This window comes from Numenius arquata, chromosome 7 (genome assembly GCF_964106895.1).
Source record: "Numenius arquata chromosome 7, bNumArq3.hap1.1, whole genome shotgun sequence".
In the NCBI taxonomy this organism is placed as follows: Eukaryota; Metazoa; Chordata; class Aves; order Charadriiformes; family Scolopacidae; genus Numenius; species Numenius arquata.
The window spans coordinates 1,508,928-1,535,151 of NC_133582.1; the positions used below are offsets into that span (position 1 = coordinate 1,508,928).

Sequence of the window (26,224 nt, forward strand, 5' to 3'; positions counted from 1 at the left end):
TTATAAGAGATAATTGTAAAAAAATTATCTGAACGAAGGCACTGGTAGTAGCCATCGCTTCTGGGAGTTGTTCTGTGCTGTATTGCTGCTGGGTTGTCAGGAGGTGTGCGAGTGAATGGGTGCAGTGAGTGCGGGTACTTGTTATTCCCTTTACGAGCTAATCCGGCTTCTACTGACTCCACTGAAACAGTCACCCTGTGGAAAGCGGTGTGGGAGTGTGCGTTTGTGTCCCAGAGTAGCTGCTTTATCAGCCGTTGCTGACTGGCAGCACTGAAAGTCCGTATTGCTCACTTTATTGACACAATTACATTAAAGTTTGTTTTGTGAGGACGGTGTGGTCCTTACTATATAGAGAGGTTGTACCCAAATCCACTTTCAGCAAGTATTTATGGATTTGCTTGACTTTAGCGAGAAAAAAAAATTATTCAAACTATTTCATTAAATAATTTATAAGCATGTAATTCAGTCTGTGACTTCTTAGCTGCCAGCAGAACGGTTTCCCTGAAATAAATGCCTTTTAGTTCTCTGGAGTATGGAAAGTATCCCCAAAGGCCGCTGGGGGGAAGCAAAGGGCTCGTGCAAACCCCGTCTCCCTGGAGACCCGAAAGCCCTCTCTTCGCAGGCAGCACAGGAAATTTGGACACTTCATCATCTACAATTTAAGAATTAATCTGGTGCCTAAATAATTATTTAGGGTTCAAAAACGGGTGGTGTTCCTTGTGGCATCAGTCCTAAAGCTGTGTCTCATTCCTAATTCGTCCTTTCCGTTATCTTGCGGGCCCTGCCGTTAGCTGCCATTGCCCCCAGCTGAGCCCCTGCTCCCAATTATCACCATTTTCTTTATTGCCTTTTGTTTCCAGTTACCCCTTTCAGCTCCGCTGTACTCCCACAGCCCCACAGAAAATCCAGCGAGGTACAGCCTGAGATCCCAAGGGAATAGGATGCTGCCAAACCTGTGCCGTGAGATGGCATGAGACTTCTCTGGCAGCGGGATAGCTGAGGGGCAGCACCGGGACATTGCGAACCTGCTGCTGCCAGGTATGAGAGGGCACGGTAAATTTGGGAGAGGAATCTGTTGTGCGATGGGTAGACTGGGCACGGGCTCTGTGGCTTGGTGGGGAATAGCCACAGCGGAGCGCTTCCTAGGGGGTCTCGCAGAGGTGCCCTCAGTCCAGCAAACACAGGTTGATGCGAAAGATTCCCCGATTCCCCTCGGAAAGCTTCAAAGTGACCCGCAGGGGAGAGTTTTTGCCCAGGGGCCGGGTTAAACCCAGCCCAGGAAAACCTCAAATTGTCTCCCATGGAGATCTGAAGAGCCCCCGAACTTTCATGTGCTGATTCTCCGATTTATGGGCTGATTTGATATTTGATACAAGTATCAAATACCATGGTAATACAGCCATAGCTACGAAAGCCCAGCATAAATCTGGGCAATGTGGAAGAAGGAGAGAGCAGGAGAACTCCCTCCTTACCAGCCAGTGGAACCAGCTGCTTGCCCGATTTTGAACTTTTTAAAATAAAATCTAAATAAATAAAACCTTATGAGGCTAAAGCCCCCTAATGTTTAGAATAGGCAAGGCAAATAAAATGCATTAACTGCCAAAGAGATTATTTCAGGGTGCAAATCTATATAACTTCAAGCATTAAATAGGAAGCTTTCAACTTAAATGTTACTGTTCGGCAGAGGAGATGAAGCCCAGCGATGCCCAGGAGGAGGTGGAACAGTCAGGACAGGAATCTCCAATTTATTTCTTGTTTTCTACATTAGAGATGGTTCCACAAAACAGGGAATTTTGTCTCCTCTTTGGTCCAATTATGTTTCACAATGAGGCAAAAGAAAAAATCACCGCCTGTAGAGTTTTTCTCTAGAAATCAAAGAATTTGAGATAATTTTAATAGATTGAAACATCATATATGACCAGCTGTAATTATCCTAATACGGGTCTTTCAATCCTCTTCAGACAGTAAGAGATCTTTACCGGAAAAGTGTGTCTTCCACTGGTTTTCAGTTACTTAAAAGCTGCTGCTCTCTCTAGCCCCGGGGAGCCTCTGCGTTGCCTTGGTCTGAAAGCACTTCCTGATTACTTCCTTTAAAATGACAATGCTTGTAGAAATTAATCACATCTTTAGCCTATATTAATAGATTTCCTCCTGAGTGTCCCCGAAATAGAGGCTGGTTATGATGTGGCTAATGCACTTCCTTTGCTTTCTTGTTTTAGATTCCTACCCACATCGGGCAATGTAAAGAATTGACCGGGAACATAAATGCAGTGAAGATGAAATAACCCCTCTCAGAGCGCCCCACGCACACCTGAGTTTTACCCTCCGGGCATTTCTGTGAGATAATTTTGATGCTTGCCAGGGGTCAGAATTTATTATTCCACCTGCATAAACCAGCATCAGCCGGCGATGAAACAGTGGGTGTCGGCACAGTGTGACCAGTCTCCTGCTCCACAGAGCTGCGGTTCAACGGCAAGATTTTACAAATCGAAATGATTTCAAATACGCCACAACTGCAGTTATGCTTTAAACAAACTTGTATTTTGTAAAGCTTAAAAACTTAATGTATTTGTGAAACTGGAGATGTTTCTGTATTTATTTAGGAATCGTAAACCAGAAGGGGACGACTTACACGTACACTCCTACTGAATCGGCTTTATATTAAAATCTAGACAAGGAAAAATATTTTCTACTTTGGTCGAGACCTTTTAAATCTAGACTCAATTCCAGAATAAAATTTTGCTTATATCTTACTCATACTTAAAAGCTGAAGTTTCTTTGAGGCACGTCACTGTCACTTTCAAATAGCCAGCAAGTTTCATTCCAGATGAGCTCAGTGTAGTTCTTAACATGGATGGGTTTGATTCCCGAGTAACGCTGTGAAAATAGAAGATGTGGGTCATTCCAGCGTTCACTCTGCTGCCCGGTACGTTGAAATGTGGCACGTACTAAGCTTTATTCATCTCAGCTGTGTTACTCTCCCAAAGCTGGAATTCTCAGCTCGCTCTAATACATGATCCGCAGACACAGCTATGTTATTGGCAGACATTGTCTGCCCTAAGAGAAAAACCACACACTCCTTAAAAAACCCCTCGTACCAGCTGGAGTGGAAGCTCTACCAACAAAACAACTCTTTTGCAAGGACAAGCAGCGTTTATTTTGTTTGCTCGGTGTAGCTGCGGTACCTAACACTTTCCAGCACGGATTAACTCCAAGGCAGTTTGTACAGGTCCCAGAACATCCCGCTTCTCTGCAGCATCAGCATTCGCCGCAGAACTCCTGTCTAGAGGGAAGAGCAGCTCCTGTGGCTCTCATGAAGATCCAATTGACTCCGTAGCAGCGCGATATTTCAGCTTTGAAGAACTGACCTACTCATCTCCGCGGGAGGCTGTGATGCACTCTCCCTGGTGTCTCATGGCGTACCTCCTGCAAGCAGCTCCGCCTGCCCTTCCAAAAAGCAGTTTCTCCCAGTAGCTTCTGCAATTAAAAAAAATCTACAGTATTTTAAATATGTGCCAATGACTTAGATTAAAAATAATTCATTGTGAAATGCATAGGAAAAAAAAAGGCCCTTCCTGGGTTGTAACCAGCTTCATATATAAATTCATTCTAAAAATCAGTTTAAGTATAGCTGCCTCAGAACTCTCCGGATGCTAATTGAAAAGCCATGGCCACCAGTGTGAAACGTGCCCTTCGGCGCAGGGCAGGGCACGTGTGGCATCTCCTTTACATGGTCCCACTAGTCCAGGACTAACTATTCTGATCGTGCCAGTCCAACGTCTCTGCCAGTGCCGGGAAAGCACAGGGTTCGTTAAGTCGTTAAGGGCTTGGTGACAGATCCTGCTCCGTGTCTCAAAGCACCTGAACCAGTTTTGCTGTGTCCGTCCCTGTGATACCAGCCGGTAAAAGGAACTGCCAAAGCCGTACCTTCTGTCCCTATAGTCACAGAGACGAGTACTGTCAGCCTTCAGAAATCAGGCTTAAAATTCAAACACTTGATTACATTTGCATAGTTGTGAAAATTTATTAGTTACAGTGTAATGAAAATCGGCTTTTTTTGGTACAGGCAGAAGTAAAAACATACATTATATAGAAAAAAAAAAATCACAGCTTTAAAAACTGGCTTAGGTTGTTTAAAATGAGTAAATCTGGTTGTATTTCAAGGCATTGGACTTCAATACTTAATTTGATGCCAAACCATCACACAGTGCAAGAACTATTCTGCAATAGCACAAGTCCCATACAGCAGTCTGCAGAGTAGCCAGTCTCACAGAATCTCACGGTGGCAAAAAAAATGCGCTGAACATTCTTTCCATTTAAACACAAAACATTGCCAAAGTTAAATTTTTCTTTCTTTACATACTCTCTGTTACAAAAATATCGAATTGCGAGTTTGACAGTGTATTCTACAAACAAATGTGCCACGGACAACAGGCATTGCAACTTTGGGACAGTTACTTTACAAAGTGTATTATAAAAATAAATTATATGGCAAAGATCAAACAAAACCAAGCACGTGTCTCAGGCTTTGCAAATAAAAGTGAAATTCAGCCGGCAGAAAGACTGCTCTCTCTGACTATGGACTTTAAAAATATCAGCAAGGCCCTTCATAAAGCTCTACCAAGAGAAAAAAATATATAAAATCTAATGGAAGCAACAAATACTTCCACGAATAATCAGTAGCACGAGTGACCCTGGTGTCGGTGGCAGAGCTTCTACCGCGACCCATCCATCGGGCAGGGAGGGAGGCGCCCACGGAGACGTGCGGTGGGGACGGCAACTCATCGAGAGTTCATACGTAACTGGTGAATGATGACACTCTCTAGAAGGAAAGAGCAGAACGTTGGGGTTTATGAGACCACAAATAAAAGTTACTTTAAAGAAGAACAGTCGCAATGGGAGTGCAAAGCGTCTTTCATAGAATCACAGAACAGTTAGGGTTGGAAGGGACCGCAAAGCCCATCCAGTGTCCCCCCCTGCCCTGGGCAGGGACACCTCCCACCAGACCAGGTTGCTCAAAGCCCCATCCAGCCTGGCCTTGAACCCCTCCAGGGATGGGGCAGCCACAGCTTCTCTGGGCAACCTGGGCCAGGGTCTCACCACCCTCACAGCAAAGAAGTTCTTCCCCACATCTCATCTCAATCTCCCCTCTTTCAGTTTAAAACCATTCCCTGTCCTATGGCTTCACTTTCCTCTAGAAACGTCTCGTGGACTTACCCTCACATCACTGGTGAATAAAAACTGTCTGTCCTGGCTGATGCTACAAAGGGAAACTAAATTTGTACCAGGCTATAACTCAGCCATTGGCTGAGTCCCGTTGGCTTCCACTGCAATGTCCAGCCCATCGCTGAGTTGTCCATAGGGAAAAAGATAAATACAGTGGGATGGATTAAACCCCGGGAATACCAAGGCTCCAGTCCCACACCCCAATCAGGCAGAGAAGACTTGGAGCGGGGTCTCTTGTGGCCCATCTGAGCAAATCCATCATAAACCCGCGGGCAATTCTGAAACGGGGATGAGGAAGAGGTTATGAGGTCAATTCTTATTTTTAATTGAAATTTGGCTTATAAAGCTACACTGGCTTTATTCAGCAAATCTGCTGGGATTTTGCTACTGACATTAATAGGGACAAATTTCAGGCGTAGGATGAAGAGTGAAGAGTTGGCGTTGTCTTTGAGCGGCCCCGTGTGTAGTGTGGGAGATCCCTGGTCCTGAGTCATCCCTGGGCTCTGCTGAGATACTAATGACCTGCTCATCTCTTCTTCTGCCTGGATCCACTGCTCCCAACAGCAACCTTTTTAATACAAGGATTTAGCTGTCAATGATGCTTTTCTCTGAAAAGGTGTATTTTATGCATTTCAAATAAAACAACTGTGCCAATGCTGACTGGAAACATGCAGTAATACATGTTCACAAACACTCATTTTCTTAACTGAAATTATTTTTTTTTAAAGATTCCTTCCTCACTTAACAGTCTGAAGATTTTTCAAAATTGACCCAGAAAATGACGCTAATCATGTATTTATTCCCTTTTATGTTTTGATGGACTTCTGCTGCCTTTTGCTTCCTAACTAATATTTGCAAGATGTTTGACTAAGCTACATTCTAAGAGGAAAGAAAATCAAAAGCTTTTCCACGTACTCTTAATGCCAGAACTTTGCCACTAGATGGCAGGTCCCAGTTTCTGAGCGATGAATGTGACGGAACCACGAACTCCAGTAAAAATGTACCTTAAACCAGCGCTGGGCTCTACCTTCAAGCTCTTAAGGAATCTGATGTAAAAAGCTGCATTTACTTGATATCGGATTGTAACCTCAGGTGAAACCTCCCATTAACTCGATGGGACTCACACGAACTCTGTATAAAACAGATTTTTCTTAATATTCACTACGCACATTATATATTAATATGGGGTTTAGACACAAAGTTCTGCAACTAACTGAGTAGCGCAAGAGTAGCATGTTCCTTGTAACGGCCCTACTAGTGATTCAGGTCTCTGAATGAGTCTTCCTCCTACAGACCAGACCCAGCAATTATGCAGAAAAGAGTAGGAGAAATAATTTAAAAATCAAATAATTTCCACTTCTAGTATTCATTTCTCACATGCGTGAGAAGTGTCTGTGTTTGGTCTTAGTTCTTCTAACTTTTTTTATATATATTGTTTTTATATATATATATTACTGTTTATATATAAAAAAATAAATACATATATTTATACACACACTAGTTACTAAAAGAGGTGTCTGAACAGTAATTAAACTATAATTATAGCAGGGCAGATTTTGTCAGAGTTCTGCAGGACAGTGATTATATCCGTAGGATATGACTACATACATCTTTCTAGGGTTATTAGATGTGAACATTTCAAGAAGCTATGAATTCAGTTAAACAAAACGATTTATTTTAACGACAGGGGAAGACAACACCGTGAGTGTAAAACTGCTAATTCTGCTGTCGGTCCCAGGGCTGTAACTCAGAGCTTCTCCGGGAAACGCAACATCAACAGCCCACGGAAAACACCAATTTGTATCAGGAAGCACATCGACTGGCATTTTAACACAGGAAGTTTAATTTTTCTTGCAATATATACAAACAAATAACAGCAGAAAATACAAAAATGTATGTACCCCAGACAACGCACACCCAAGCGACAGGAAAGAATCGTCCATCAGTATTTCTGTTTTTAAAATCCCGTGGAAGAGAGTTTTTAAAGCGAAGAGCCGCTCGTACCTGAGTGATTCACCGACTCTCGGAGCCGAGAGCGGTTTCCCCTGAGTGCGTTCTCCAAAAAGCCAGGAGCGGCGCGTGGGGAGCGAGGTTCACGGGGAATTTAACATCCATAATGAGAAATGCTGCGTCCGGGTTCGCCTGAGAGAGCCCGGGCAAAATGAAGGGAAAAGAGGAAAACTCACCCCGAGGAAGGGGAGAAAAACGTTCCCCGAAAGGAAAACAAGTTGGGAAGAGGAGCTCACAGGAACTCCTGCAGGTTTCAAACCCACTCAGTGAAATGGGCCACCGGTGTGTGATGGGGACATATAATCGCTCTGCAAACTGTCCCGAGGGTGGCAGCTGGTGCCGAGCCCCTGGGAGCCGGCGGGACAGGACCCAGCTGCCTCCCTCTGAACACACGCTCTGCCACTCCTCATCAGTCACTGGAAATTCAGGTAAATACTGGGCACGTTTCAGAACGTGTAGCATGTTTCAGGCAGTAAGATATGAGTTGGCACCCGGCTGGCATTAATCAACGTAATAACGTGAATTTAGAGCTTACTTACATGATGCTAATTACTGTGTGCTGTAAGCGGTCTGAGGTTTAAATGTGGTAACGCCCACACTCGATGGGCAGATTCAGCACTCACGGTGTTATTTGGGTTTTTTTGAAAAATCACACTCATGGGTGTCACAAAAGGAAAAAAAGGTGGGCAAAATAATTCAAAATCTCTGTTTTTCTTCTGTTATTTCCTTAGCATGTTCACCAATCTGAAAGCAATCCCCCAGGCATCAGGGCTGCAGTTCTGTGCTCCCGCATTGTCAGTCACACTTGCTCTGCCAGTGACTACGTATACAACAGGAATTCAGATGATGGGATCTAATCTAGAGAACGTGGTGGAAAACTTACTCGGAACTAGATTTTAAATCACAGAGATCATCTGGAGAACTGAGGGTGCACCTTCTCAGTCCATATGGGCTGCTCATGAATGGGTTGGCCCTTTCCCTGCTCTTCTGCCCCTCCACCTCTCTGCTGTCCCTCTGCTGGCCTTGAGTTATGGGCCACCACAGCTTATGTGGCCACGCGACCAGAGCAGGACATCTCTCCAGCTGATGTTGACTCCTAAAAATACAGAGATTGGTTCTCAGCCAGCTCAGTTCCCGATGAAGCACAAGAACTATCATTCTTTCTCCAAGCTGAGTGCATTTTCCTACCGAAACTGGTCCACTTCATTTAAAAAAAAAAAAAAAAAAAAATCAATACAGGGAAAAAACTAAGAAAGAGAAAGCACAAGGATGAGTCATTCCAGATGATCACCAGGGCAGAGGAAGGCTTGGCTTCTGCACTGCAATCCAGCGACTTAGAAGACATAAGAAGCCCCATAAATAAAGACCCTGACATTTTCCTATGGATTGGAGTCTTAGAGTTTGATTCTTCAGCGCCCTAGAAAAATCTGAGGTCTGAACAAAGCTCATCCTTGTGGTATTTCTGACCTCATTCTCTCGAGTTCATTCTTTGATGCTGTGTGAAGGTGAGCTCATGCTACATTCCTCCGCGCAGCGGGGCTCCGCTAAGGTCTCGCTCCTCTTCTCTGTCCCCCTTTTCATTAAACTGGAAGAACTTCTTATTCTGGAGACAGCTATTGCTTTGTCAGATGTGGTTGGAGTTGGTTGACGTGTTCAATGTTATTCATCAATGAAGGACAGAAGGAGGGATGGCTGAACACAGACACTTAATCTTATAAGCCTTCTTTTCACAAAGGGCCAGGCTCAAAGGCGGCCTTTGGAACGGGGACCAGAACCCGGGGGGGCTCCCTCCGCCTGGTTCAATATCCTGACCACTCAACCACGCTCTTGTTTCTGCTCAGAGAACACCGGAGCCCTCCGTGCGGAACAGCCCAGCCTTTTTGGGAGGGAATGAGAAAGCCGCCTCCTTGCCCCGCAGCCATCGGTCAGTGCCGCTGGTGGACCTGGTGTGGGCTGGAGTCTCCTCAGATGCTGAGAGAAAGGGGGACCTGTCTCCTACCTTTGAAGAAAGGTTTCAATTAAAAGCTTTTCAAAATAAGCAGCACCGCCACTCCATTTGTGTGGGATCTGATCTACCGGGAAGCGTTCGTGATTCCACAGTCACTTTAAAGCAGCCATCGGTTTCCTGCTCCTGCCCAGGTTCTTTTTCTGGCCCGAGAGCCTGGAACTAAGTGATGTTAAAGCTTTTTGCTTTTTGCCAGATTCCTTTTAGTTCGGATCAGTTCCCCAGTTAAGTTCAAACACTTGTGCCAGCTCAAGGGACGACCACATGGAAGTGAGTACTTTCCTGGCTGGAGGTGACAAAGGCAGGACGACAGCTTGTGACTCCAGTGTGGGGTTATGCCCCGACTTTAAATGACCATGAAGTTGTGGCTTGACTGAAAGCCCTTAGAGGAAATACAAGAATACCCAGATCACGGATCTCCATTAGGTTCAGAGGCTGCAACGCTGGTCAAGTCACAACTGGAACACTGACTAGAGAAGTGCAGAGGAAGAACTTCAGGAAGATCTTCAAGATGCCCCTGGGGCTTAGGCACCGTCTTTAGACTCAGTTGTCTAAACTGCCTTCTGGAGATGACCTGCTGAATGGAGGATCTTACTGTAGTCTCTAAACATAACTGTCTTCAGATTCAGAGGAAATTCCTATATAATAACGACAGTTATGCTTCCAACTTTTAAGAATTCTGAACTATGGGCTTTCTTTTTTCATCTTGCTCTTCTCCTACCTTTAAGAAACAGGTCAATTCAAACAGATGTTAAAAATTATGAGTACAACTAAATACCTATTTGTAGCCAACAGTTAAATCAGTTGCCTGATTCCCACTCTTTGGGCTTCTGCTATGGAGCAGAAGTTCCTTTCTGTTGTGCTGCCCCTGGGAAAAATAACAGGAACCTCGATCTGACCTGTCTGGAATTTCTCGAGGTCGTCTCATGAAATCCTACTGACTCTCCAGGAGAAATCCCCGGCTCGTGCTAATTTGTGCATCCCGGATTTCAGGTGCCGTAACCTTGGCTTGTTTCTTCAGGTGAATTAGTTCCTTAGATCTCAAGCAAAACAAACACCTTTTTCAGCCGCAGGAACAGACAGAATATTGCCTTGGGTGTAGCAACAGTGAACTGAGGAACCGCGTTTCTTTGAAAGAGGGATGTTAAAGGGAAGGTTTAAGGCAGCTGTGGCTCATCACCGCATCCAGCCACATTAGCTTGGGGCTCATGTTTGCAATATTATTTAAATGACTGTTTTGACCTGAGGACTTGCTTCAGTGCCAGTATTTAGAGTGAACATCCAGCAAAAAGCCCTTAATAATGTGTTTTCTTCAAACATCAGCTAAAAAGTCTATGTTACAATGGGAACAGTAAGATCTCGGCAACAGTTTATTGACAAATGGAGGCTTTTAAGCGGTACCAATTAGTTGAGAGGACCCGATACGTGTCTGGCACAGTAACTCGCATTGCTTGCTAATTCCAGTGTCCAAGTTTTATCTGAAATACTGGGAATTCAGTGTTATGAAAAATGTTACTAATATGAATCTGATTTTCAGATTTCATAGGAAATGAAAATTAAACAGGGGATGCAGATGCTAAACATGTAAAAATTAGAACCTACTTCTTTTCTGATACGGCAGCAGCTTTTACACAGGGGCACAGAAATGCCCTTCATGTGAATGATAAAATCCCAGCTTTATACTGGGATAATGGCCATTCTGGATCTCAAACTGGAGAGCAATGCAGAGTGCAGACTGAAGACTAAACATTGCTTGGACTGAATATAATTTTGCTGACCTTCTGTGGCAGATTCTTCCATCAACTCTCTTCTCCCAGACAGAAGTCCATTTAATATTTCACCCACCGGTGCATTTTCTTTTCTGTGAATTGTATTTATTATTTATTGGTGCTTCTTCCTGCCTCGCCTTCTGAAAGCTATTCCTAACCACCGGTTCCTTTACAGCTTGCTGTGCTGGTTGAGTTATACGAGCTTTAAAACCATCATTTATCAGCCTGTTTGGCTCCATTTCTTTTGGCTGCGAGTTTCTTCTGTGGGAATTGATCACTTAATGGAAATGCCCTTTAATAATTTTCCTGTTATTAGATAAACAATGATAACAATCGTCGGCATCCACACCATTTCCATGCTGGAACAATTCCTTAAAACATGCTTAAAAATGCAAACATATAGATGAGGAAATCACACAGAGGGATGGAAAAACAATGAATCACCATGGAATTGTGACATGGTCTGTACTGAAGACACAGTATTTCAAACAGCTGAGAACTGAGAGGAACTTCCATTCCGAACCCTGTCCCTTTCGCTGTCTGTACCCGAGCTGTGCCTTCAGACAGCAGCTTGTGCCCCCGGCAGCCTGTGCTGGCCTCCCCGGGGAGACGCAAGGCCACTCGGCAACCAAGACTTAAACAGCCCGAGTCCATCCAACCAGGAAAACCGAAACCCTGCTGAAGTTGATGGCGTGACCTGCCTCATAGCCTTTAGCGGTCTTGGGAGTGGGCACAAACGGACTAAATTGATTTCAGCCAGATCAATGTTTCTCAAGGGTTTTTTTTTAAGGACTAACCACCTTCTGGCTCCCTTGCCTTCAGTAACTCAGCGTGTGTGAGTCAGGGACCTGGCTGTAACCATCCACAAGCTTTAACCCTCATTATAAGAAATAAATAAGCTGCTGCTTTCCCACTGCTGTAGCTGAGCATCGTGGGATCTCCTCACCCCCTCGAATTTTGTAACCGCCTGGAGCAAGCAGCTCACCACCGAGAAATGCGGATTTGGATGGGAGACTCGGAGAGAAGGCTGGTCCCACGGTGCCCATCCTTTCTCTCCTCCCCTCCCTCCAGCCCCTACGGTACCAGCGTTCATTAAAAATAGGACCCCAAGTGTGCTCTCTCCTGGTGCTACTTCCCTGGGAAAAAAAAGCGATCACAGGCAGGACGGAAAGTGCCCCCATGCAGTAGCGAAGGTGGAAAGTGACCTGTTAAGGTGGAAGACAACATAGTAGAAGTGACCAAACTTTCTTCAAGCTACTAAACTGTGACCAAGTCTATCATTAAGAAATACTGGGCTAGATTAATAACCTAGTGCAGTCGCCCATTCTCCCTTCCTCGGCTGAAAACCTTCCTGGCCCACAACTGCCTTTTGAGGGCTTTTTTGCGGTGTGCGTTTGTTTGTTTAAATTGAGTAAGAAAACAAAAGGTTATTGTTACTTAAGTAGTCAGTGCACACACTTATTAGTTTGTTGTGAGTGACAGCTTCGGGACTCCGTTAGTACAGGCAAACGTGAGCAACTACACAGGCGGGGGGGGGCTGACTTCATGGTAGCAGCAAAACCTGCAGAACGTACCCCCTGAGCCACCGCCATCAGCCCTGGCCCCCGCCCAGGGAGGCAGAGCCGCTGGCTGAAGATTTCTTCAGTTCTATTTTCATAGACTGAGTCTCGGCACGAGGCTCGAATTTTGTCACATTTCCTGCTCCAGGGGCTGCCACTACCGGCTTTCCTGCTTTCATACCTTTTGACACGGGAATGCGGGTGGGTGCAGGTCTCGGGGATGACCCATCCTGTCCTGTCTGCAAAAGAGAGAGACAGAAAGAAATGACATGAAAGGAGGACTTTTTCTTCATCTATATATGCTCATCTTAGACTTTTCATTGGGTCTTCTTTTACCTCTCGGGCAACCATGCCCCAAATCATGCCTATTTGGGGGCAGAGTGGCTGGAGCTGCCTGGGGTGAAAAGGACCTGGGGGTGTTGGTCGACAGCCGGCTGAATGTGATCCAGCATCATGCCCAGGTGGCCACCAGCATCCTGGCCTGTGTCAGGAACAGTGTGGCCAGCAGGACTGGGGCAGTGATCGTCCCCCTGAACTGGGCACCGGTGAGGCCCCACCTCAAGAGCTGTGTCCAGTTTTGGGCCCCTCACAACAGGAGGGACATTGAGGGGCTGGAGCACCTCTCACAAGATCCTGGGATGCCACCTAGACCCATCTGCTAAATGACTAAATTCTGCAACTTAGGACAGGTAAGCACAGTAAAACTAAACTGCTGAAAGAGAAAGGATTAGGGGACTGCGTCGACTGCAACAGATATTTACACATTTACTTAAAAATGCTCTTAAAAAATGCTCCACAGATGAGCATCTCTCTCTCTGGAAGGTTTTCCAGCCAGTAGCATCCAAGCCTTCTGTCTGCATCCTTGAGCATTCAAAGGAAAATCATTCCTTAAGCTTCTAAGAACAGTTCAAAACTCCATGTGTACAGCAAAAAGAAAAAAAAATCCCAACTGGAAAAGTTGAATGCCGTCTGCCTGGCAGGAAGGAAGCCATTTTCAATAACTAAAAGCAACATTTACAATAGCAGTCTAGAGGCTAATACGGAACTCACATGTCGATGTCAAAACAAGTTAGGCCCATACAATTCTGTAGGGCAAAACATGCAAATGCATTCCATCAGCCTTGGAAAATATGTCAACATCCCAGGGAACCCGAATGACAAACATCTTGTACTCCCTGAAAGAGCTCCACAGTGTGTAAACATGAGGCAATCAAATGAAGTAGCTGGAATCTCAGGCATTTCTTCAGCTTTATTCACATGTAAATTATTAACTAAGGATTTGGGCGCTTTCAAGTTACTCATTTCAAGTCTAAATCACTCAAAAGCACTTTGAAAAAGAACTCTAACTCGCTTTAAATGTCTTAGTTGCCTTCCTTAGGGCATACTAACATGTTGATGGTATGGAAGCTAAGGCCCACTTCACAGGCAGCTGCAGAAGCATCTTGTGTTTGCCAAGTGAAATGGCACAAAAGTGGCTCTTCAGAAAGCCGTCCGTACCGTCTGTGACAGCGAATCCACACAACTCTCTGTTTTTTGGCCATTTCTTCCAAGAACCAAGCCCTAAGCGATTCCCTCCATGTAGGATGCTGAATTCTGATTGATCCCACCAGACACCAATCCTCCCGCGGGATGCAGGGTGACGCCGGCTGGCTCTGAGCTGGACACGGTACGTGATGCTGGAAGGGCACAGGGGGCTGCAGCGAGGTCACTAAATACTTTACCGAGGGGGAGATAAATACTTGCAGCCGCTAAGCCGGTTATGTCGATAATCAGCGCTCGCTGCGGACCCCGGCAGGTGCATTAAGCCGTGAGGTTGCAGTAAGGTCAGACAGTCCCATTACAGGAAGAAAGGCAATTTGAATGTACAGAACATTTCGTGTGTTTTAGTGGTTTATAACAGAACCTGCTTCATGCATTTTATTGACACACAAAAAGAGCACTTTCACGCACACGTTTAGTTTTGGAGTATTTTCATAACAAAGGTGTTTTTTCAGCACTTGTTCTCAATCAGATCAGGGACCAGCTTGCTCTGGGCAGAAATGGTTCCCTTCAGTGGTTGACACAGGTCAGTTTACGATGCCCTGGGCTACCAGTGCCACCCCTTGCCCTGGGCAGGGACACCTCCCACCAGACCAGGTTGCTCCAAGCCCCCTCCAACCTGGCCTTGAACCCCTCCAGGGATGGGGCAGCCACAGCTTCTCTGGGCAACCTGGGCCAGGCTCTCACCACCCTCACAGCAAAGAATTTCCTCCTAAGATCTAATCCAAATCTCCCCCAAGTATCTCAATGACTTCCACTGCAGAAAGGTACAGGTGGGTGTTAGTTTCAGGCTCGTTTTGGTGCATGCCCTCTGGTCTCATGGTTTTGAGTTTTCGGTTGTGCCATGGTCCATCTGTAATAAAACAATTATCTGCGAGGTCTGCTAGGCTAGTCCGAGAATTTTCCTGGGAGTGGGTTTGATTCTAACCAAGCTAAGGAGGACCAAACCCCGTTTTTCTCACTTCTGTGGTAATTACCCAAATCCACAGGCTATCATATAAAAGGCAGTGACCAAGTTCTCCTTCAGGTGCCTGTGCCTTTCTTTGGATGAGGGTCTCACTTTATCTAAATCAGAACTGCTGCAGACTCTGAAGAGAACTTGGCTCAGGGGAATATCAATCTCCAGCTACCCATCAGTGTATGTCAGGGTAAATCAACACAACCGTAACACCCCTTAATCCAAGGGGTTCAAACATCGTGCTGGTCCATCATGAACCCACAGTCTCTGGTTTTGGACTCACAAATGCAGAGACGCCACAGCCCAGGCTGAACCTTTACAAGTACCAGGTGTGCGTCTTATAATCAACTCCACCTGCAGAACTGAGGGTAATTCTATAAATTCAAATAGGAAGAAGAGTTAAATGTTTTCAAATATGAAAACTGCAAATTTGTCATAGCAACAGATGAGAGCCAGGAATTTCAGAATTATTTTCCCCTTTGTAGCTTGGCACTGCATCAGTGCATTGTACAAAGCATCTCGGATGAGGGTTAAGAGAAAAACTAAACCCAGGGAGCTAAGAAAGCCGCTGTGGATCAGTTTGTCTGCTTCCATTTTATGAACTTAAACCCTCAAAATTCTATCGATGTTGGTTAAATGATCACAACTTGTTTTTTCTGACAATGGGTACTGAAATGTGTTTGTAAAACAGTCATTTGCAAAACAGATGGTGAATATCCAACTTTTGGGTTTTTTTCAGGAGGCCTGGGAGGAAAAGGCACATTTGGGCTTGTCGGAAGTTTCCCTGTTCATCTGCCTAAGGACCTTAAAAAAACAAAGGGAAGCATAAGATAAAGGAAATCTTATGGTTGAAGTATTTTCCTTACATGCCAAACCTTGGAGGATGACGTGAAGAAAGAAGCCACTTTTTAGCCAGATGAAAACAAACCAAAAGAGTTTTGTCTGTCATGGTTGAGTGCATCACCACAGCAGAGACAGACATCTAGTAAAAAAGAATGAGGGACTCTTAGGAAAAAAGATGTTTTCCAAGCTTCTGAGAGACAAAGGAGTTTGTAAATTAATTAATTCAAGACGTTTTAAAAAATGTGCAGTTGCCTCTAATATGTAGGAAAACACTGTACAGAAAAGTGTCTCCAACACATTGTGTACGTGGGGAGGGGGTGCGCGTGGGCATTCCCAAACAGCCTCTGCAGACCCACCAGCGGGGCCAAAAATTATGATGGGTATTTTCAGAACTCAGAAATTGCATTCACCAAAAATAAAAATACAGTTTCCTGCTCTGTCCCTCTGTCTCTGACCGTATGACAAATATAGTCAAGTTTTCTTTAGTCGCAGGCTGAAACGGGCACGGCAGCCTCTCTCCAGGAGTGTGGAAGTGTATCTTAAATGCATTTCGACATTCCAGCTTGGAAAGCGGTGGCTGCTGTAGGGTCTGCAGGCTCCGGGGCGGCGCAGACAAACGAACGGGGGATGACTATTCAGTGTTTGTCAAGATACAAGAAAGAGGCTGTAACCAATGAAGGTATCGCATAAAAGGTATCCAACAAAAGAGCATTTTTCCCAGAGCCCACAACTGAATTCACTGCCCCCTGATGTTGTGGAAACAACAGTGTAAATGAGTTCAAAAAGCAATTAGAAGAATAAATAGAAGAAAACTCCGCCACGGTCTATTAAACACAAAGCTGTGGCTACAGGCCCCGGTTCAGAAAGAAATACCCACCTATTGCCAAAAACTGGGAGCAGACGCTGAGGGAAACATTACTGTGTGTTCACCCACTTAAAATAATCTTCCCCTGAGCATCTGCTGTGGGCTCTGTCTGGCTAAACAAGCTTTTGGACTAATACAGAACTGTTTGGTTTCTATTTTGGTTAAATTCTTCTTTCCCAGGGTATTTCCAACCGGAGACGTGCAAAGCCACATCCAATAATAAACCTGGGGGGGAGGACTAGCAATAAATATTGTCCAATATGTTTAAAGACAGAGGTGAGAGACTGATTTAAGTACGAAAACGAAGCCGGGGGACAACCACAGAGAGACAAAGCAGCAAAAAATATGCCAGAAGCAGCATTATTGTGATGCAGCACTTCTAGAAGGTGAGGATTTCAGAGGAACAGAAAGAGCTTTACTGTTTACCGGCTGAAGGAGGTTTGGAGCTGTCAGCAGCGATGCCATGTCTGCCTATTTATTCCTTTGGAGCTCAGTATTACAGCAGATATTAATAGAATTATAGCTATAATGGGATTATACCAAAGAAATACCAGCCTGCGTGACCAGACTCCCAGGACCCGCCAGCTGGGCCAAAAATTATTGTGAGTGTTTTCAGAACTCGGAAATTGCACTCACCAAAAATAAAAATACAGTTTCCTGCTCTGTCACCTCCATCACTCTTTGTCCCTCTCCGTCTCTCACTTGCAGGATGGCCATTATGGAAACAACTTTGAAAGGACCTCCTTTGAAAGTCACTCCGTTGGGAGATAATGCCAAAAGTATAGCAGCGCTCAACACTGCTACAAAAATACATTCATCAGGCAAATTCTGATTTTAAAGCTAAGCTAGTACCTGAAACAAATGTAGGGAAGTCATGAGTTTCCTCACGCCACCCATTTGCCCTGCTCGTGTCTCAAACCCAGCCTATGGTTGCCCTTCTCCTTACTGCAAACACTACATGATGAGACTATGCCACTCACCACTGACTGTGTCCCTCGGGTGGAAGACGTTGTCACGGGCGTTATGGTGATGGTACTCGTCACCTTGCTCGCCGCAGGGCGCGAGGACAGGTTGTTGCGGGGCGATCGAAGGACGGTGCCCGTCACAACTTCCTTCTCTGCCGCTATGTTCACCGGCCGGACTGTTATCACGGGACTCGCACCATCGGCTGCAGCAGCGGGAGAGCGTTTGAACTGGGAACCCAAGTGGATGTGGATTTTGTTGTCTTCTGTCGTGATGATGTTGGCGTTGGTGTTGTACTTGCGGATGGGAGTGGGGACGGTTTGTTTTTCCGGCGTTACTTTGAAGACAGCCCTTCCCATGGTCATATCTTGTGACTGCGGAGAGACAGAGATTTCTGCCGGTGCTGTGGATGTCGATACTGTCATAATCTGAATTGGCGACGCGGGTCTGTCAGCAAAGGGTGCTCTTCCTCCCTCTGGGGACTTCTCCCTGGAGAACGTCGTTATAGTGACTGGAGACATAGAACGATCTGGGCCCATGGGACTTTCGCCGCCTTTTGCTTTTTGTGGCATAACGTTTGGAGAGGGAATGATGGTTATTCGTGGCTTCTGATTTCCCAAAGTAGGAATGACAGTGGTACTCGAAAAAAATTCCTCTGAGGTTGGACTGGTAATCTCCAAGGTAGCTGTGCTGTTCTCGTGGTCTGGTGTCACTCGAATATGAAGGGGTTGACCCTGCTTTGGTGAAAGGACAACCTCCCCGGGATGCGCTGGGCTACTGTGGGCTCGGGTTCCTTTATCAGGAGTTGCCTGGGCCCCAGTTTCCCTCTTTCTCATCCAGGGTATCCAAGATTTCCTCATTGCGAGTTCATTTGCTGCTGGAGGATATCTCTCGAGCACTGAAGAACGCTCCACGGGTTTTTTCAGACCTACCTGTCGCAGATTGCTCATGATGTGATTCTCCTCCTGGAAGGATTTCCTTATAAACACTGCGGGGGTTTCTTCTTCTGCTGCTTCACTGCTTACAGCATCTGTCTGCACACCGGTGGACGTCACGGGAACATCAACCATTCTTCGTCCGTTTATGCTGGGCCTCAGAGCACGGCTGTAACGCTTAGAAAGCTCCAGCTCCCTTGTTAGGTTCAGAACTTCCTGCCCCATGCTCTTGTTTTTATTTTCTTCTTCCATAAACCTTTGCTGCAGAACCGAATAATCGACCTGGAGCTGAGAAAGCTGGTCTTCTTTGTTCATGAGCTCATGGATTTTTTCCTTCAGAGCTTGAACTTCTGCTTTCAAGTCTCTGCTTTTGGCCTCTTCCAGACGAAACCTGTGCCTCAGCTCTGCCTCCTGGCTCACTGCTTCACCTTTTTCTATCGCTTTGGTTTTGGCAATCTGGAGTTTCATCTCCTCCAGCTGCTGAGAAAGAAAGTTAGCTTTGTCCTGCTCAGTCCTAAATTTCTGTTCCAGCTGATCATATTCATCTTCCGTCTTCATCAAATCTCCTTCAACCACTTCCAACTGTTTGAGACGTTTTTTCAGCCTTTCAATTTCAACGGTCAGTTCTTTGATCTTGTTGTCCTCGTGACAACCATGCTCTGGTGCTTTCCTGCTTCGACCTCTTGTAATTTCTCTTTCTACTTCCTCCATACCATCAAGTCTTTTCTTTAACAGGTCAACTCTACAGCTTAGTTCAGACGATTTTTCTTCTTCGCTTCTCAGTTTGCCAATTAACTCATCCCTTTCCTTTGTCAAACCAGACACCTTTTCCTCCATTTCGGATTTCAGTTTCAAAAATTTCTTACTTTCTTCTATCAGCTTCTCTGTTACATCCATAACTTTCCCTTGTTCAACTTTAAAATTCTTGGTTAGACCCTCAACCTTTTTTTCCTCCTGTTTTATTTTTTCCATCATATTTTTTCGTTCATCCACCAACATTACAGTAAATGACTTCAGCTTTGTCAGGTCATCTTTTAAGCTTATTTCAGCTTTTTCCAACTGGCTTTCTGATGCCTCAAGGTCTTTCACTCGTGTCTTCACCACTTCCAACTCATTTATCAAATCCTTAGTCAAATTCTTTTCTCTCTCCAAGTTTAAGTGCAGCTGGGTGCATTCAGACTTGCTTTTACTGAAAGCCTCTTCCAGCTTCTCTAGTTCTGACATTCTTTTCTGCAATTTTTCCACCTCAAGTTTCAGCTCTTTGCTATGGTGCTCTTCCTCTTGTAGTTTATTTTTCAGCTCCTTACACTGGGATTCAGTTTTTGTGATCTCTTCGTCTTTCCCCTCCATTTCAAGCACGCGCTTGCGGAGGTTTTCCACCTCTGCCATTAAGCTAGAGTTCCCACATTCCCCTTTCGCAATTTTATCTCTTAGTTCTTGAAGTTCTTCCTCAGCTTTTTGGAGGTTTTTGTTAGTTTCTTCTAGCTCCTCTATTCTGCGAGTCAACCCCACCAGCTTAAGCCTCAGCTGTCGATTATGTGACTCTTGATTGGCCAATTTAGCAGTCATCTCCTCATGTTCCTGAGAAAACGAGGATGTTTTGTGTTCAAGTTCCGCCTCTAACCTCATCAGTTTTTGCCCATCTTCTTTTGTTTTCGCGCTAATAATTTTAAGCTTTTCTTCTTCTTCCTTTAGTTTTTGGGTTAAGTCCTGTATTTTCTGGCTTTGCTGACCAAGTTGTTCAATATGCATTTGTCTCTCATCCACCAGCATGAGTGCGAATGATTTGAGCTTGACTAGTTCTTCTCTTAGTTTATTGAGTCTCTTTGTGTGTTCCTTCTCCTTCCGGGCTTGATAGATCTTCTCCTGCTCAAGAAGTTTCTTCAACCTGTAACGAGTTAGAAGAGATGTATTAAACTAAAATACATATATAGTTGTATTTCTCCATTTTTTAGATCACCTTCATTTTATCATATTTTTTTCATTAATAAACGAGGTAGTCTTTCAAGAAATAATGACCAGCTACAGTTACATTCCCAAACCAAATATTTTAAATTACAAAACGTAACTGAAAACTATGCAAAATCATCTAGAAGTCTGAAAAGCAGTGAATTTTTATACATGTATAGACAACAAACACATCAGGTTTCAACTCCTTTATATTTAATTCTCTGTTGGGATGATGTTGGTAAAAATATACACTACCTCAACAGGACAGGTATGTGTACCCACCAGTCCATTTATACCGAACTTGTTTTACAAGGTGGATTCCTCCTTATGTCTTGTATACACAAAAAGGCGTAAAATAAGATAAAAAATGAAAACTAATTGCTATGTGCAGCCATACACAAATGGATCAATCCCGGTGATAAATAAACCAGCAGGAGAGAAGGTTACATGAGCACACAACTGATAACCATCTGGGTATCACAGGCATAAGAAATCAGCAGGAAGACAGATTTGCCAGCACAGTGACTATTACATTAAAAAGTTTCTTCTTCCAGGCACATTTCCATTTAGAACAGTAGTTTTTGTGGACTGCAAGGGTTGGATTAATCAAACCTTTGGCTACATCTAACCCCAGCTAGAAAATGCTCTTCTTTATATAGTTGGTAAAGCGCACGATACACAAATTAGGTGTATCCTCAGAAAGATAACAAAGACCTACATTTTGCAGCCTTACCCATGCAACAGTTCAATGGAGAAATTATTGGCCATGTAAGTATTTTATATCTGTGATTTATAGTCAGGATACGTCGATGTTGGCCAGGAAGTTCCTGCGCACATTGTAAGCACAGATTTATGAGGCTGGGGACCCTCAGCTGAGAGAGGGGTACGGATAACACAGGGACACATCCCCTGCTACTGCGGGACCCTTACTGCAAAAGCAGCGGTATGACTTAGAGAAGACACAGGTACGCACACTGAATTTCCTGTGAAATGTTGTGTTTCTCAAACCACCCGCAACTCCCATATCCCTGATCACGACAGGGGCGATGACTCGAATCCACTTGCTTTGCTTACCCTCCGTTTGGAGCTTTTCAGCTTCTTTGTGAACCACGCAGTGAAGTGATAATACAGAGCAATTTACCACCTGTTAATTAACTTGCAATAACAAGAACATCCATATCTTAGCAAAGATGGGCTTTTATCAGTATTTTTATATTAAATGCTGAACTGCAGATGGTGGTGAGTGAAGCACAGATATACATTCGCAATTAAATGGTGCAAAGAGCTCCGGGCCACAATGTCACAGGAAAAGGATGTCTCCCGGAGCCCTCACCTGAACCCTACACCCCTCACAACAGCCGTAGTAACTGGGGCCTCCAGCAACTGTTAATGTGTCACTCCTCGGGGACCGGAACGAAAAGGAACTGGGAAGAAAAGCTCTAAGAAAAGGGGAGGAAGTCAGAAAGCGGAGCACAGGATGCAGTAGGTAGGGAAGGAGAAGGCTGAAGAATGCGTTTGAAAACAAGAGTCGGATGGGATGTGGGAGTAAGAGAATAGTAGGAACCAGCGGGAGAGAGAAAAACAAACAAACCTTGCAGCCAACCTCGCTGGGTCACAGATTATTCTCAAAAAAAATCTCCTCGGTTCTGACAGCTCTTTGGAAAGGACTGAAAAGCTGTGCTGGTGGATGCCTCATTATGGGTCAAGTTAGAATGTCAAAAGGTAAAAAAAAAAGACCCGCTGCCACTCACAAAGCATGCATTTCTCACACTGAAGAAGGAACTTTATTAGCATGCGATGTATCCCCCGGCTGCTCTATCACACTGCTTCATGCAAAACTTTCTGCCAAGAACTCTCCCTCATCTCCCCCAGGCTACGTTTTTAAAGAAATAGTATGAACCCTTTTACAAAATATTATTTACCGTGACAGAACAGTGTGTCCTAAACCGGCGGGGCTCTAAATGACCCATCTCCCAAAGTCATAAACATATATACAAGAATACAAGACCTTCAAAACGGAGAATATTTCCAGCCGTCCTCGTCCCACAGGAAAATTTTAAGGTGACTCCTATCAAATACAGGCTGAGAGAGTTGGGGGGGTTCAGCCTGGAGAAGAGAAGGCTCTGGGGAGACCATAGAGCCCCTTCCAGTCCCTAAAGGGGCTCCAGGAGAGATGGGGAGGGACTCTTGATCAGGGAGGGGAGCCATAGGAGGAGGGGGAAGGGTTTGACACTGAAAGAGGGGAGATTGAGATGAGATCTCAGGAAGAAATTCTTTGCTGTGAGGGTGGTGAGAGCCTGGCCCAGGTTGCCCAGAGAAGCTGTGGCTGCCCCATCCAGGGAAACTGCTTCTAAAATCTGGTTCTGTGAGGGACGGGTGGGAAAGCATTTTCCAAATCTGTGCCAATGCCAAAGTAATAACCCAAATCTACACCTTTTCAGTGTTACTTCTAAACACTAACATAAAGCCGAGTTTAAGCTGGCTCCTGCTTTTCCATCCTTGTACAACTCTCATATCTCAGTGGCTGAACTGGAATTTCAGCAGGATTGCAAGGTGATGTCCCCTCTTGACCCTCACAGCTGATGTATTATCAGGCTTCTAATCTGACTGCTGCTGCTAATTGCTAATTAACAAAAACCTGCATGGGCTCCGATGCAGCACTAAAAGCACCTCAGACTCCCAGCACGTGTGTTTTCAATGTGTTATCCAGAGCAACTGCACACAGGATTATCAAGAGGTTGAAAGCAGCTGAATTCGGGGTCAAAATAAGCAAAAAAGAAAAGAAAACCAAACCCAAACCTTTCACAATGAAATGTGGGGCTGGATACAGCCAAAACACTGACAAGCCAACAGTCTAGTACCCCCGGTCCGGTCCCTGCGTTTGCTTCAGGTTGATCATCAGAAGCGCAAGGAGATGCTGAACCTCATCCCTCCAGAGATGTGGCTTCACTTCTTTTATTGCAGTTCTATTCCTGGGCTTTGTCCTGTCAGTTCTGCCCGCCGTGCTCGGGCTGGGGCTCATCTCTCCCTCAGGTTTGGATGGCAGTTTTTCCTTAAAGCAAACCTGGCCAATACCTATTTTTCCACCCCTCAGCCACATGACCGCTGCCAGGAAGTCCAGTTACTGTGTCAACGTGTTTGTACGAGACAGTTGTGGCACAGACACAGTTTGTGAAACAGCACCTTGGGTACATTGGGAAGAGGTGTCCGCCTCAGGCAGGGCTTTGGTCTGCTGCGAGCGAGTCCCTGAGTCTGCCCTGAAGGACAGGAGGACAGGGAGGGCTCGATCCACTCCTTCCAAAGAGAAACGCGGAGTGGTTGAAGGGCTTCTTGCTGGAGCCTGCTGGTCAGCCGTCAGCGTGCTTTACCATTCTGTGATCAATTCATGGAATCAATAAAACTACAAGCTTAACTTGACCGCATACATTGTTTTTCCTGTTTTATTTCTCCGTGTGTCAAGTCCAGCACCGAGATGCAGAGGAGGGACCCCCCAGTACCATTCTCAGTGTCCCTTCTCAGACCAGAGCGAGACTCCAACGTAAGTTATAACTTACAGCTGGAGAATAATGATTTCGTGGTTTTGAAAGACACTGCAATAGTTTCACACCAGGAGAGTTCCAATGGGCATTACTGGATTTGAGATGGAATTTATTTATGGTAAAAGCAGTAGCAAAGACCTTAGCTAAAATCAAGCATTAGTTCTTCTCTACTTTTGCAAAAGAAATTACAGTGGTCAGTAGACATTTTCTTGCCTTCTGAAGGATCATAAACTTTGTGACTACATTTGAAATACAATAAATGGAGCAACCTGGGAACTATAAACCCCCCACTTAGCACTGACAGCTGATACCAGCAGCCATTCTCCAAAGTGAGTTATGATATTTTAAGAAAATACAAAGAATTTTCAATTTTCAGGGGAAAGATGCTCAGTGAAAAACCCACCTCTACCCTCAAAAAAGCATGATTCTGTGGGAACGCTTTGGCAGGGCCTTTCAACTGCCTGGGCCTGATTAAGATCCCTGCTTTGCAACCAGACTAAGCCAAGCTTCCCAAGGTGTCTTCTAGTGTTTCATGAAGCACTCACAGGAAGGGCTAACATGGAGGGCAATCTGGAGAGAGGGGGAGAGCTATCTCCCCTGCTTCAAGACAGGAGGGACAGCAGGTAGAAAGAAGAGGATGGGAAGGAGGGAAGCAGGAGGACCTTTGTAACTAAGTTCCTACACAGCCTGGAGGTCCACAGAGCTCCTCATCGCTGTTCTAGCACAAAGCCATCTCAGACGTACTGCTCTGTACCTTATTTTGCCATTTAAATTCCGAAATAGTTTGTTGCAATGGGATGTAATGCCTTCTCTCCTATTTTGTGGGCTGGCAGTAAGAGGGGGTTAAGAGAAGGGCTCTAACAAGGACTCGATCACTCTAAGGATGAGCTGACTGATGGCTGATGAATCACAGAACTGTAGGGGTTGGGAGATCTCCGAGAGATCCTCTGGAGATCATCTAGTCCAACCCCCTGCCAGAGCAGGGTCACTGCTTCCTCCCCAAGGGGCCAGCAGCATTCCTGCCACTCACCCAGCAATCCCAAGGAAGCACTGGGAAGCCAAACACCTTCTCAAGCTCGATTTTCCACTTCAACCCTAAAGAGTTTGCGGCTGCATGCGCAGAGTTACGGGGACTGGACAACTTCCTGGTGGTAGCTCCAGAAAGCTGCTGCCCATGAGGCGATGTGAGAGGCTGCTCACCAGAACCCCGGGACAATGAAAACGAGCAAGAGGTGGTTTAACTGAATAAAGGAGCTCCCTCCTCATATTTTTTTTTTTTCCCTGTTTACTGTACAACAGCCGATTTTGATGGTTATTTCTACAGCCACTGGGAAATCCTCCACGTCATGACTATTTCTGAGTCCTTCCGTGGTTGGGGCCAGGCTGAGACACCCAGAGGCTGAATTTCGCTGATTCTGAGCACTTTACAATTTCAGCTAAAACCAAAGAGAGTCAAAAGGCGGTGAGGTTCTCTAGGACGCAAAGCAATCAGGCCTGACGCTCAAATTGGGCAATTCAAAATTAGGTAACACTTTCAAGTCATCAGCGTCAGTCCTTCCCTCATCTCCCTCTCAACTGAGAGGAGAAAGATGTAAATGAGACCAGATCCCATAGCAAGAAAAAGAACGAAGCACACTGGAGTTACTTTCTCCTTTCTATCCACTCAACTTTAAAGGCAAGGAGCAGAGACAAGTGTTTGAACGACCTTGCTGCAGAGCTCCCTGAGTTGCTGTTTGGTTTATCACAGGGTCAACTCTGAAAACAAATAAAAACTTGTAAAAAAACAAAATAGTTATCAGTTCTAGTCATTCTAAAGACAAATTTTGTGGGTACCCGCTATACAAAATTGAAGTGTAAAAAACTGCAGATTCTTCACCGCTGAATTAACTTTTTAGTTTAACTTTTAGTGATTTTATCAAATTATATCAAAAGCAAATTGATATTCTTGCTACTTCAACACTACGCAACAGTTCCCAAATTATACCGACAGAAAGAAAACATTTTCCATACTTAGGAAGACACACTGCTTATCTTCTACAACAATTTTTCCTCCTGCTTTTGTT

General features: G+C 45.0%; 1 protein-coding gene across 2 annotated transcripts in view; it reads right to left on the reverse strand.

Moving 5' to 3' along the window:
* Window positions 1–2,523: 2,523 nt before the first annotated feature.
* The window catches only part of FILIP1 (filamin A interacting protein 1), a 102,733-nt gene continuing 79,032 nt past the window's right edge, over window positions 2,524–26,224 (reverse strand). Inside the window, exons 5-7 of one of the 2 annotated variants that reach the window (XM_074150393.1) lie at window positions 17,755–20,560; window positions 12,751–12,808; window positions 2,524–4,822 (exon numbers count right to left, since the gene is read on the reverse strand). In XM_074150393.1, the coding sequence (XP_074006494.1) occupies window positions 4,782–4,822; window positions 12,751–12,808; window positions 17,755–20,560 (2,905 nt within the window). In that variant the 3' untranslated portion in view covers window positions 2,524–4,781. Of the gene's footprint in view, window positions 4,823–12,584; window positions 12,809–17,754; window positions 20,561–26,224 lie in introns of both variants that reach the window. The other variant, XM_074150392.1, reaches the window with a different exon arrangement.